This window comes from Arachis hypogaea, chromosome 4, assembly GCF_003086295.3.
Source record: "Arachis hypogaea cultivar Tifrunner chromosome 4, arahy.Tifrunner.gnm2.J5K5, whole genome shotgun sequence".
Lineage (NCBI taxonomy): Eukaryota > Viridiplantae > Streptophyta > Magnoliopsida > Fabales > Fabaceae > Arachis > Arachis hypogaea.
The window spans coordinates 111515552-111531148 of record NC_092039.1 but is presented as its reverse complement, the minus strand read 5'-3'; the positions used below and the strand labels follow the sequence as shown (position 1 = coordinate 111531148).

At 31.2% G+C, this 15597-nt stretch overlaps 1 protein-coding gene across 1 annotated transcript; it reads left to right on the top strand.

The window, feature by feature from the left end:
- The first annotated feature begins 3504 nt into the window (after positions 1-3504).
- LOC140184215 (uncharacterized) lies at positions 3505-11695 on the top strand. Its single transcript, XM_072234523.1, has 7 exons — positions 3505-3670; positions 3822-3935; positions 8754-9563; positions 9692-10484; positions 10593-10756; positions 10980-11282; positions 11448-11695. The coding sequence occupies exons 1-7, from the start codon at positions 3505-3507 to the stop codon at positions 11693-11695; spliced, it is 2598 nt and encodes an 865-aa protein (XP_072090624.1).
- Positions 11696-15597: the final 3902 nt, after the last annotated feature.

The following is a 15597-nucleotide window of genomic DNA, read 5'->3' as shown; positions in this document are numbered from 1 at the left end:
AAAAAGAAATGTATACTTACAAGTTGATGTTGTGACAAAAGAAAGAAAGTTGGGTTTAAACTAAAAAATTTGCATTATTTTTGTATTGGTTTCACATCACCTTAAATGCCAAATCAGAGCAGTATAATTGGGACGCTGTGCATAGAAGCCCGAAAAGCTATGCCAGCACATTATCACTTTTGCTGTGATTTCATGTCAACAGCTTCCTAAACTTTTCTCTGTGATAGGATACTTTGTAAACAATTCCACATGTAAATGGGTGTATAAAAAATATCTAACAAAGTCAACTTGGCCCTATAAGATCTATTTATGCTTTTATAAGATCGTGCATCAAAGAGCAGGATCTTTTTTTAACGTCTCTTTATGCTTTTGTGTTACTTTCCTTTCCAACATAACACATGTGTTCAACTCAAGTTTAAAAATAGAGTGTGAAACTGGAATTGCTGATTCTTCTTTTAATTGTCTTCCAGAAGATGTACTCCTTTACATCTTTGGAAAGGTTAATCCTTCCTGTATTTGCAGATGTAGGGTACTGAACACATTTTGGTGTTCTGCTTTAAAGGAGTATAAATTCTTATCGCAGAACCACCTAAGTTATGCCCCATTTAAACAAACACTTATACTACATTTTTGTTCCCCGAATGGAGAACCAATAATAATACAATTCTAAGTGTTAATCCTTCAACAGGTGTAGCTACCAGGTTGTCCCTCGCAACGGAGCTGGCAAAGTGTGATGATTTTGGAATTGTGGGTTCCTGTTTCGGCAACCTCTGCCTCACATTAAGTAACGGCTGTCACTACAACAAGTTACTCATATGGAACATCCTTACACGCAGCGTGTGACAATTGCCTCAGCCACGGCCGTTTAAGGCGCCTACATGCGTCTCAGTTTTTGCTTTTACTTACTATCCTTCTAGCACATACTACTGCATTGTGCACGTATTCAAGCAAAACTTTGAAGACAAAAACATTTGAATTACCCTATGGAACAGCCAACACGAACAGTGGGAACCAAAGAGAGTTTCGACTGGTGACATCAACAAGGTAGGTGCTGACTACGTTTCGCAGAAGGGGTTGGTCCTCTAGATTAACTTTGGAGGCCACAATTTACAGGCCCCTATTTCTATAATAATATTTTGTATAAGTAGCTACAAGTGGCATCAGCTTCGAATTCCTAACAATGCAAGGTCAGATTGCAATTCACTAATTCTATTGAAAGATTTGACTTGCTTCATGTCATACACACCTAAGAATGATCACTACAGTGTTTCGTTATGGTTTCTTGAAATGAAAAGAGAGAATTGCCTTCGATGGTTCCCTCTTTATCAATTGGAAAGCTTTAGACTATATGAGCAACCCAGGCTATTTTTGGATGAAGACATTATAACTATAACACAAGAGGGGAGGCAAGCAGGAGTGAATCCCAATAAAATTGTGCTCTCAAGATGCTCATAGAATCCATATCAACGACGACATCTGCTTTGTCAAAGCTGGCCAATGAAAGTTGGAGTGAAGGGACTCATGCTTTACATTCCAGACCTATTCCCAACTTAATTTGAAAAGAATAGTCTCTAGCCTTTGGATAAAAGATCTCGCATAGAAATTTCCTTTTGCATTTATCATGATAAATTATGCTGGATTTATAATCCAAATCCATAATCTTTGTTAATCATATATTACCTTGCTTAAATTCAGTTATATTTTTAATGCTTTTATTTAATAGTTAGTTATACACTTAATCATATTCCCAACACCACGCATTAAAAGAAATGTTACATTCTGAAATTTAGTTGATAATTCTTAAAATAAATTCACTATGTGGCACAAGTGAAGAATACCACAGGGATAAATGTTAGAAAAATATTGTAGTCCATTATGGATCTTGAGAGATCCGACTAAGTATCTGTTAATTGTCAGATTTTCTACCCTGCATTAAAAGGATAAACCTTCGTCATATGCCTCCACTTCTTCTACATGGTGAAAAAATGCAGCTTCGCACCAATTCAGTACACCAGGCATCATAAAATCCTGAGTTTTTTTTAGAGGTACTTTCAACCCATGCATGTGACATCCTCTTCCAGGCTTCCACACCATGGTTACGATTCAGCTATGTGTGAATTACAACTTGAAGATTTAATTCGCAAATGGATCCTAAAATTGTAAATACATAGTATCTCACTGAACCTCAATACCCATCAAACAGTAATTTCATTTTTTTCGACCCAGATTTCCCTCATCAGCCTAACCTGAAATTGCAACGCTAGCATGAAACAATTGGGTCAAAATGCAAAAGAAACGAGGCACTATAGATTGGCAAAGCTATCCGCGAAAAAAGAAAGCTAACTGATTCAGACCACAAAAGTGCTTTCAAACTATATGTTAAGGTCATACGAAACAAATTTCATGTTGCCTTTGTGCTGCATTCCTGCATTAACCAGCATTATTTTATCCTTTCTAATCCTTTGCAGAAAACCTTGGGATAGCACAACTACTTTCACAAAAGCAACCTGTAGGCATAATGTATACATGTTGCAATAGTACACCACCGTGTGAAGATAGAACCCCATTGAAGGAGTTGTCAATTACTTTCTTACAAAGTATGTTATGTAGATGGCTGACACATATAGGTGAAGTTATTTAAATGAAAAATAAAAAGAACTTATTTTGTGTAAGTTACGCCCTACACCTCTGTCTAAACCATACTATATTACTCACAAATTCAGCAACTTACATTGTAAAATTCTCTTTCTTGTGGTAGCGATAACATCACAAAATTAATTAGAGGAGCCTATCACCTTGAGTTACAGCAAATTGGCCTGCGATTGAAGTTTTGTGGGACCACTTCAGTGTAGATTTTGGTTCTTGCTATTTCTTAGCTAAGCATTGCTAACAATAGGACCCTTCATGTTTCAGGCTCTAGCTATAACCATGACAAGCCAAGTCCTCCAAATGCATCTAGCCGCACCAGCGTCACAAATAATTTTTCAATACAGTTAGGGACCTCAGGGATTTTTCACACCACTGATCAATCACTCGGTAAAGATTTCTTTAATGCCATTAGCAACTTCTCGCATACAACTTCATCTATCAAAATGATTACACTTCAAGGTTTGGACTCTTTCGAATATCATGCAAGTTGTGATTGTTTGACACACAGACCTATTCTAACCGTATCGTATACATTTGTTGCTGTAATTAGGAGGAGAGAACATGATGCAACTAACCTCATGTCTAACTCATCTTTCCTCCTATGCTCAAAAGCCTTCAAGAAGTGTGAGCACAGGATGCCACATTCTGATTCCATCAACACATGACTATAGTAATGTGAAATCATCCAGGCTTGCAACCAACTGGGATCTGTTCTCAGGTGAAGGTACAAATCTATTTCCCTTCTTATTCACAATTCATGCAGCTAAATTATGCATACATATACCAGTGTATAACTATAACGATCTAAAATAACAAAAGGATGATGCCATAATTTTCCCTTCTTTAGGTCGAACAATGTTGCAAGAGCTTCTTTCAAACAAAATCAGAATTGGTATCATTTTCACAACGTCTTCGAGGCATGTACCATTCATCTCTGATGTGTTTAACGCATCCGCAAACAACACATCCAACTTTGGACCAAGCAATATGCAAATCTGCCCTCCATTCGAAGCCAACCAAGGTAACATTAAAGACCAACTTTGTATAAAATTTTTCTTCTTCATGTTTTATATCATAAACAAATTCATTAACACAAACTTTTTGAAGCGTTCCTAAAGACGAAATCAAATGCATGTAAAACATTCAGATAAAAGCCAAAATTGTTTGTGTAGACCATTCTTTCCATATTGAGGAAGTCAATAGAGATGATGCACATGATTATGAGACCAACTCCGGTGCCGGTTTCAGTTTCAGCCAAAATCAAAATCCAGGAGAAGCTCCTCCAGGTAACAAAGTTGCACAGCATTTTGATATATCATTGTCTGACATAGCAACATATAGGTTGATGGGCACATGATTCATGGAATGTTCTCAATTTAGCAGATTTACAACTGACAACAGAGCATACAGAGCCAACCATAACACGCCATAACACGGAGTCAACCATCGAGCAGGATTGCCACCAATGATGTCAATCCAGATTTGTCCTTTACTTATCAATTTTGTTAGCGGCAGGGGCGGAGCTTAGTTAAGACAAGGGGGGGCCATGGCCCCCCAAACTTTTGTTAAAAAAATTAGTAGTACTTCTTAAAAAATAGTTTAATTGGCTCAAATATTTTATTATGACTTAAAATATCAAAGTTCAATCTTCATCTCTTGCTTTTATTGCACAATAGTTTTTAGTTTAAAACATTCAAATATTGTTGGATTTGGACTGAACTGAGTGTATTCGCATTTCGTCTCTATTAAATAAGCAACACTCCCTCAATTTTTAAGTTCAAATATAAAAAATTAGATATTTTTTATTTATCTAATTTAATATTATTTTATATTTTACTATTTATTTAATTTAATTTTTATATGATAAAAAATATTAGAATATTCAATAAGAATTGATATTATTGTATTTGTATAAATTGATAAAAAAATTCAATAAATATTATAAATTTTAATATTTGTCCTTCTAACTTCTTTTTTACTTAATTTACAGAATATATATTCAAATTTTTATATAAAATAATCATGAAAAATCAAGAAATTGATGCATTTTTAAGAGAAAGGCTATAATATTCAAGAAGGAAAACATATAACTTTTACAATATCAACACTTGTAGATAGTTCTTCTACTTTAATGAATCACGAAAAAAGTGAGATATAACCTTCAAAAGTTCAAAGTGTTGCATCTGATGAGTTTGACCTTAATTCTTTGGAACGAGACCCTAAAAAACGGCTTTAAATTTGACAATATTATCCAAATCAGAGAGATGAGGTTAGACGAACTTATCTTAAATGGAGTCTATATCAAAAACATCTTGACAATTATCTTCTATCTGACCCCCTAATTTTTTTTCAAGCTCCGCCACTGGTTAGCGGTATCCTTTTGATTCTTACGGGCTCTACCCTGAGATCTTTAACAATCTAATTTTTAATGTGAGATGCTTATGAATATATCTTTTCATCGATGTATATTTGAATGGATGTACTGTATATACTCCTTATGGTTATAGTATAAGTAACAATAATTTATCCTAACCATAGTTACTACCCTAGTGAATTCGCAAATTAATGATTCAGATATCCACAATGCGGTTCATGAACAGTTATGTGCGCCAGGGATGAACCCAGGCTTAGGAGAAGGGTGGCACTTGCCAATATAATTCAATATATAAAAAGTAATAATTCTATATAAATCAATATATTTGTCCCAATGTGATTATATTTTTTACCCACAAAAATTTACAAAATTTTATTTTAAAATTCATGTTAAAAATATTTTTTTATTCAAGTTAACGTGTAACAATATTTATTTTGTTAAATTTGATTTAATATCAAATTAAAAATAATTAAATAAATTAACTCAATAAAAAATTAATAAACAATGATAATATAATTTTTTAAATCTAATCAACTAATTAATTAACAAACTAAATCCCAATTTTCTAAATATAAATAAATTTATCAGTATTTGTTTGTCTTCAAACATTAATTTAAATTAGAAAAAATAATATTTATCTATTAATTAATGTTTTTTATTTTAAAATTATATGATACTTTTTAATTTTATCTCTTAAATAATCTTGCTTATAATAACCATTTTGGACTAAAAATTATTTTATGTCATAAATATTATAACAAATAAATTTTTTTAATTGAATATAAGATAATTAATATTTGAAAATTATAATGAATAATAGAACAATTATTTAAAGGCATAGAAGTTAATTTTGATATATTAAAATATGTATATTTTTTATATACTTATTTGATTATATTTATTCTTTTAGATAATTATTTGTGTGATGAATGTAAAATATATTTTTTAATTACAATACATAATTAAATAGATGCATAAATTCTTTAATCTAACAGTATATCAAAAATAAATTACAAATATATAAAATTATTAATAATTTAAAAAAAGAGAAAAATAATTATGAATTAAATTTTTATTATTTGATATAAACATATTTTTCATATGGATTCATTTTTTTATGGTATTTAAATGTAATTATAGTTTCAAATTATAAATTATAAATGATAATATTAACAGGTGCTAACATGCCAATTAATTTAGTTTTTATTATTAAATATATACAAAAATAAATAAAAAAATTAGTTAGGATGACAAATTATTTATAATTTAATTAAAATATTTTAAGTTCAACTTTTAGAAATAAAAAATATTTTTTATAAATTATATATAATAAATGGTATTTAAAAATAAAAATATTCACTAACTCTTTTTAATTTTTATATCTCTGTTATATTTTTAATATAATTAGTAATGTTCAACAAAATTTATTTTAAGATATATATTTTTATCTGACTTTCAAAATTTTTTTGGCCCATCACTGATCTGTGCTGTATACTGTATCTTAATAAGCATTATATCGTTTGAAGATTTATTAACTAATGTCTTAACTCATTTTAAATTGAACTCTTTGGTACAAAATAAGGTTTAGAATACGTTGCTTTCAATTTGTTTGGTTTCATTAAATATGCTTATTATTTGAATTTGTAATATTCCTTTCAATTCACTTTATCATTATATAAGAATGTCGGAATGCATTTATAGCCAATAGATTATTAATATCTCTTTATTCAAATATAATTAAACGTATTTTTTTATAACTGAATCTATATTTTCAAAATTTTATGCAAATATGAAATAGAACTTCTCAAAAAAATATACTTTTAAAAATAATAAAAAAATATAATTCAACCACGAGTCCACGACAAATCATTCAATGTTTTGATAAAAGTACGTTTTGAATTTATTAACGATAAAAAAATTAATAACAATAATAAATATATTTTTTATAAATAGCAAATGACTTGTGTAACTAACAACGACTAAATGCACAAATAATTTGTTTGTTACATGAATTATTTATTATTTGTAAATAATATATTTATGTTTGTTAGTTTTATTATATTTTAAAATATATTAAAAAATTTTGTATCATTTCAAACATTACGTTTATCAAAAGATTAAACAAGTAAAAATATTTTTTATGTATTTTTAAATTAACTTTGATATATTAATAACATAAATAATTTTACATAATAATTCAATTGGATTTATATATCTAAAATAATTTTTTAAACGTAAATCTAAAGATACGTTATTCGGTTACAATTCTTTTTACTTACAATTCATAAAAAAATTCTTTTAAATAATTATTAATATGTTATTTAAAATGGAAACAAAACAAAAGGGATAAAAAATATGGCGTCGTAAGCGCGGTTGAATTATTTTTTCATTTTTTTTGAAGAATATAATTTTTTAGAGGTCTATTCATATTTTCACAGATTTTTAAAATATAGATTGATTTATGAAAAATACTTTTAATTTTATTCAGATAACAAAATCTAATAATTTTAATTTATTTATTAGGTAAATTTTAATAGAAATTAAAAACAATGGTTATAGAGGTAATGGTTATGAATAAATTCACACTTGAATTTAATGACTATAATAGATGCATTCCTTGCATACCATTAATTAGGTAGATTTAATCTTAGTCATTTAAATTAATCTAATAATTATAAATGCATTCTCATATTCTCGTATAAAAATTCTATTCTCATAATATACATTTTATATATATAGAGAAGGGGGTTGTTTAAGTAACAGTTATCCAATCTCCAACTTTATTTTTCTTTCACATCTCCACATTCCCTAATTTTAAACCTAAGTGAGGTTTAAAATTACTTGCAAACATTTTGATCCACAACATGATACTTCATCGGACATCGTAAAATTTTAATAGTAATTATAGTCTTATGCAACCTGAATTCATATGACAAAACATTTTTTATCAAGACTCTTAACATGTATATATTGCATGATTTGAATATCTATCAACCTTATTATATTTAATTTGATTGTGGTCTCTTTTCCGAGCTAAACACACATTTGTGAATGCCTATTTCCTTTCTATAGATTATTGGGATATTGGAGATCCGACCTTTACATGCCAACACTGCAAAGCTATATTCTAGCACGAAGAGCGTATAAAAAAGCACTACAAGCCTAAATGTCCAAAATTTAGTCTATGTTGCCGACAAGGTCAAGTCCAACTTCCTATGCTTCAAGAACCTCCTGATTTGTTGAGGAAGCTTTACTTTGACAGCACTAAAAAAGCGGAACACTTTCGATCGAACATTAGGAGCTACAATAGTATGTTTGCTTTCACATCATTCGGGGGTAAGATACAAAGAACAATTAACCAAAGTCATAGGCCCCCAAACCTTATTCTGCATGGGCAAAATTACCATTTAATGGGAAGCTTGCTTCCACCAGAAGGCGGAGTAGCAAAATTTGCACAATTCTATATATACGACACTGAAAATGAGATTCGAAATAGAATCATCGCTGTCAGGTCATTTCCATACAATTTTATTAAAGGCTCAAACATAGTTATCTCACTTAATTCATAATGATTGCAGACATCATATTTACATGTTTTATGCCACTTTTTGCAGCTCTAATGATCACTTGAACGAACTTCATGTGGATATTGTCTCTACAATCAAAACTACGTTGGATAATCATAACGTTCTTACAAAGTCTTTCTGACTTGCTCGCGATGCACTCACAGCAAACGGCAATAATTCAGTTTGCCTTCTACTCATAGGAAAAAGAGGAAAAGATGGGAGGAGGTATAATTTGCCTTCAGTGTCTGAGGTTGCAGCCTTAATTGTCGGTGATTTTGATGGATCCACAAAAGAACGAGATATTATTGTTGAGACCAAATCAAGGTCGCTTCAAAGAATAACAGAACTCCACTCGGCTTATCTAGGCTTGCAATATCCTCTTTTATTACCTTATGGTGAAGATGGATGGAGAGAAGATATTATCTTGAACAAAGTTAAGAAAAAACCAACAGATGAAGACAAGTATGTCACAATGCGCGACTTTTTCGCATTTCAAATTCAAGACCGACCTTCGCACAACGGTGTCCTGTTACATTCCCACCGGTTATTCCAACAATTCATAGTTGATGCATTCTCAATGGTTGAAAGTGCTAGATTGAAATTTATTTACACCCACCAAACCGAATTTAGAGTTAAGATCTACAATGGGCTTCGGGATGCCATTTTCAACGGCGAGACCAATGCTGCCTCAAAGGGTAAGAGAATTATACTGCCAGCAACATTTACTGGTGGGCCAAGATACATGATTCAAAATTATCAAGACGCCATGGCAATATGTAGGTGCATTGGTTATCTAGATTTATTCATCACTTTTACATGCAATCCGCAATGGGACGAAATACAACGGTATTGTAGAATGCATAAAGTCAAACAAGAGGACATGCCAGACATGATTTGCAGACTATTCAAGGTTAAAGTGGACATGATGATTAAAGATTTTAGATACAACAAATTATTTGGTGCTACAAAAGCAGGTACGAAACTTACATATATATTTCACGTATTTATCCTTACCATGTTCCATAATTCTTCATAATTAAATGTTAAACACATGTTAATACCATATGCATTATGCTGTTTTTTCCTGTTATCTACACAATAGAATTCCAAAAGAGGGGACTCCCACATACACATATATTATTATTCTTGCATGAACAAGATAAATACCCAACCCCTGCAAACATAAACAAAATCATATGTGCTGAAATTTCTGATGTCGATGTTGACAATGCATATTACGAGGCTGTAAAGAGTTTTATGCTTCATGGTCCATGTGGTCTTAGCAAACCAACTTTGCCTTGCATAGAGGAAGGTCGTTGCATCCGTCTTTTCCCTAAGAAGTTCAACAAAATGACTACAGTTGATGAAGATGGTTACCCAGTATATAAGCGTCGAGACAATGGACGCACGGTGGAAGTTTCAGGAATTCATCTATACAACCGATATGTCGTGCCACATAATAAAATGTTGTTGCTAAAATACCATGCTCACATTAACGTCGAATGGTGTAACCAGTCAAGATCTATCAAGTATTTGTTCAAATATGTAAATAAAGGAAGTGATCACGTCACAACCTGTTTTTCCACGAAGTCCACTGATGGTAAAGCAACTTTAGAAGTTGATGAAGTGAAAATATTTTACGATTGTCGATATATATCTCCTTGTGAAGCTGCTTGGAGGATCTTTTGCTATGACATTCACTACAGAAATCCATCGGTTGAGAGGCTAAGCTTTCATTTTCCAGATCAACAACCTGTTGTATTTACGGATAATGAATCATTGGTTGAAGCTGTTGCAAAGGCAACTGTTAAAGAGTCCATGTTTCTAGGCTGGTTTGCAGCAAACAAAGCAAATGCTGAAGCTAGAAAATTAACCTATAATGAGTTTCCAAGCAAGTTTGTTTGGAAATCATCTCTGAGAGCTTAGGAACCCAGGAAAAGTCATCAGGTCATTGGAAGGATGATCTTCCTACTGCCATCATCCGGTGAGCTATATTATTTAAGGTTGTTGTTAAACATTGTAAAAGGACCAACAACCTATGTAGATATCAGGACTTACAATGGTGTAATCTACTCATCATTTCGAGATGCATGCTATGCATGTGGTTTGCTAGACGGCGACAAAGAATATATTGATGCCATTGAAGAATCAAGTCATTGGGGCTCAGGTCATTATTTGCGGATGTTGTTTGCGACACTACTATGGTCTAATTCAATGGTGCGACCGTGTTCTGTTAGAAAAGCAACATAATGACTACCTCTCAAAATTAACTGTCAAGCAAAAGGGGGTATATGATAAAATCATGAGCTCTACAGATAGTCAACATGAACGTGTGTTCTTTTTGTATGGCCATGGAGGTACATGAAAAACTTTTCTTTGGATAACTTTAGCTTCAGCACTAAGATCATGTGGACAAATAGTGCTAACTGTTGCATCTAACGGCATTGCCTCTCTACTGTTACCTGGAGGTCGAACTGCACATTCTAGGTTTGTCATACCATTAACTTCAGATGAGTTCTCTATTTACAACATTAAGCAAGGAAATCCATTAGCAGAATTAATTGTAACAGCTAAGCTGATTATTTGGGACGAAGCTCCCATGATGAGCAAATTCTGTTTTGAGGCATTGGACAAGACATTGAAGGATTTGATGAGCTTCAAAGATGATTATAACCAGCACTTGCCCTTTGGAGGTAAAACAATTGTTTTTTGTGGGGACTTTTGACAAATTTTGCATGTCATCCCAAAAGGAACAAGACAAGACATTGTTAATGCGTCTTTAAACTCTTTATACCTCTGGCACCATTGTGAAGTATTAAAGCTCACTATAAACATGCGATTGCAATCTATGACTACAGATGATCAGGTAGAAGGTTTAAAGCAATTTGCTGAATGGATACTTCTAGATGGCAACGGAATATCTAATAGATCATGTGATGGCTGCAATAGCATTAACATACCTCCTGAATTTCTTATCACTAATTATAGTGATCCTATTAAGGCAATTGTGGAGGCAATCTATTCTGATTACATTGCTGACATGTGTAATGAAAGCAACTTGAAAGGTCGCACTATCTTAGCTCCTACGGTTAATGCTGTAGATTAGGTAAATGATTACATGACTGCAATGAACAGCAATGAATGCAAGACATATGTTAGTTCCAACAAATGTCTGTTCGACGGAGGTAGCAATCAAATTCAAGATATGCACACACCAGAGTTTTTAGCAACAATTAAGTGCTCGGGGGTTCCAAATCACGAATTGAAGCTCAAGGTTGGTTGCCCTGTGATGCTTATTAGAAATATTGATCACTCATCACGCCTTTGTAATGGTACCAAGTTGATAATTACAAGACTAGGAGATAAAATTATTAAGGCAAAATTGTTAAATTTCAATGATTGTCAATAAAGTCTTTATTCCTAGAATGACACTCACACCATCAGATGCCAGGCTACCCTTTAGATTCCAACGGACACAATTTTCTCTTATGGTATCTTACGCAATGACAATCAACAAAAGTCAAGGACAACCCTTGAATCACGTGGGATTGCTATTGAAAAAACCTATCTTCACTCATGGCCAACTTTATGTTGCCATCTCAAAAGTCACAAACAAAAAACGGTTGAAAATTGTAATTGCTTATGACGAAAACACAAACAATACAGAGAATGTTGTTTACCCTGAAGTCTTTAGAAATATATGACAATACGTTCAACATTACGTATATTTTTATTATTACATGATTCCTCTATACACTCATTTTCGCTTATCCAACCCTAACTATTTATCTATAACTTTATCACTACAATCTTACATCCTTTTTATATTTTTACCATTTTCCGTTTTTCATTGTAATTGTTAGCAACAATAACTTATTAACTCACAAGTACTTATCTTATGCTCAAACCATTATTTCTTCCATTACAGTACTTCTTCAACATTCATATTTAATACAATTCAAACCTTACTCAATCAATTTTACGGAATTATATTTCAAATGCTTTGAGTTACTATTTATATTATTTCTGCATCTACAAACAACACGAAAATAGTCTAATCTTTTTCATGTCTTCTTTTTTCTTTATTACAATGCTTACAATTTATTTTACCTTTTACAAATACTTTTACAATTATAAAAATCATCATTTTTTTTCTATCAGATAAAATAACCAACAATTCTTTACATTTACGCCATTTTAATCTGCATATGTATTGCCCGCGCATCGCGCAGTTCTCTTGCTAGTTATTAAAGGGATTGTTTCTACTCTTAACTATTATAACAGAATTTAACTATATTCCTTTTCTTGGTTTTCTTTTATGTCTTTTACTCTATTACCGTCTTAGTTACTTTAATTAATTTATCTCTTTTAAAACAATTATATTATACGTACATAAAAGATTAATCATTAAATTTTAATATGTATATAATAGTTTTATTTTAAAATAATTTATATATTTATTTTATAAATTTTGTTAAAAATACACATTTTAAGAATGTTATAAAAATATAGTTGAATTAAATTCTTATTATATTATAAATTAAAGAATGGACCATTCGGTTCAACTAATTAATTGATTGAATTATTGAATTATAAGATTGTGTTTGGAAAAAAAAGACTAAAATTGAAAGACAAAGATACAAAGACAAATTAAATCTTTGTATTATATTTATTGTAAAGTATATAGGACCGAATTATGTCTCAGTATTCTATTTGATTAAATTAAATATAGAGATTGAAATAAATAAAATTACTTAAATATCTTTATTAATTAAAAATAAAAACAAAATATCAAATTACTTAAAGAGTAATGCTGAAGTAAATATTATCATTTTTTGTCAGTATTTGGCCAATAATAATTTGTACTCATATTTACAAAGATTTTACATATAAAAAATATATAGTTTGTATCTATATTTATTAGAATTTTGTACACATAAATCAATATAATTTACACCATATTTTTTCAATATTTTTGGTGACTGAACATAACCCAAAGGAAAAGGACCTAAGAGAAAGAGTAATCCTACTCTCTAATAATAATGTCTAAATTATTAGGGAGCATTAACCACTCTAGGTACCCCTGTTTGTTTAAAGCAGCAGTCTTAGCCATTAAATTAGCCGCTCCGTTGTTTGTTGTAAGCTGGATGAGCACTAAAGTAGCTGTCCAATTGCGCTGAAGCATCTCTTTGATTTTGTCAAGCAGATCAGAGTCATTTCTAATCATGCTGGTTATGCCTCGCGAAACAAGAAGAAACACATCAAGATTATCAGTTTCACATATGACCTATTTGCACTCGCAATCCCAAGTCATAACAAGCCCTCTCCAAATAACATGAAGCTCACAACAGAGAACACTAGAAAGAGGTATACTGGCAGAACAACCTTTTTCAGTTTGTATATATGAATTAGTAAAATTTATTTGTTAAGAATAATTTAGTACTTATGCTGATCAAATAGTAACAAAAAATACTAAAAATTGCTGGCAAAGAATATTCTCTTAAATTAAATTTTCATCAATTTTTGACTTTTTTGCATCATCACTCTCATCTTGTGACTCGTCCCACTTATTCCTCCGCCTTTTTTGTTGCTGCAGCTACAACGCTGGTGTAGCCTGTGGTGGCGCCGCCTTAGCAGCATCCTCCTCTTTCTTCATCTTCTTTTTCTTCACAATGGCCTCAACGTCTCCTCCTTCTCCCTCTTCAATACCTGCTCCCTCATAACATCGGCGTAGGTCCTGACGGAGGAATACGATGTCTTCTCGCCAGCAAAGAAAAGATCATGGCGCTCAAGTGAGATGATCTGCTTAAGCTTCTTTTGGCGATACTCATCCTTCTTGTCAGTAATCTTCTGTGGTTTCTTGAATAATCCAATTCGACGTCACTGTCACTAGACATCTCCTTGATGAGCAGAGATTTGGACGCAGTATACGAGACAAGCTTTTGAGCAACCTCATTATGCATGACGTTGATATTCTCTTCATCTTTGTTGGCAAGAATTGAGATGACGTAGGAGTCCTTGTCAGAACCACTATAAAAGTCCATGTTGAAGGTGAGAGAAGTGAGGGGTAGAATTGGATTTTAAATTTTGATTGAGGGTATTTTAAAAGAGAAAAGTTCAATTAGTTTTTAGGTCGATTATGAAAATTTTGCTCACTCCTTTCCTCTTCTGTTTCATGACTACTCAATCATCTCTCCTACAGTAATAGTAGTAGTAGTAGTGACCAAAAAGAGTGATAAAAAAAGATTTATAGTCACAATTTTATGAAAAGATGGCTCAAAAATATCTATAATTACGATTTTGGAGATAATTTAAAAGAAATTTATAGTCACATTTTTTTTTAAAAAGAAGTTATCATAAAATACTTATGCCCTATAGTCACAGTTTTATGGGATAGAGGAGTAGGAGTCGAACTTGGGTCTTTTAAATTGAAGACCAAGTTGACAACCACTACACTAACCCGTTTCTTTAGTATTGTTAATACTTTTTATAATATATATTTCAATTTTTTATAACTAATACATATATATATACACATGGAAATACTTAACTCAATATTTTTTAAATTAATTATTTTTTGATTGAAGACAAATTAATTAATTTTAAAATAAAAAATAATAATGAATATAAAAATTAAATAAAAATTATTTATTCTGAGAAAAAAAATTATATAATTATTTAATTATATAAAAATATTTAGACTTTGAAATTATTCTTTGGATATAATTCATAAATTGTTATTCTTATTGTATCTAATTAAGATACTATATAGTAGTATGAACTAATTATATGTCTATTTTTGTATTAGTTATTTATAGAATTCGACTTAATTGTTCTTAAAATGTTAGTAAAAATATGTATTTCAAAATTTAATTTTAAGTTTTTAACTATTTTTATTTTTTATTTACATAATACCGAATTAACCGGTTCAATCAGTGACCTACCGATTGAACCAGTGACCCAATAACTTGACCGGTTCAATTATCGGTTCGGTTCTGACAACTATGC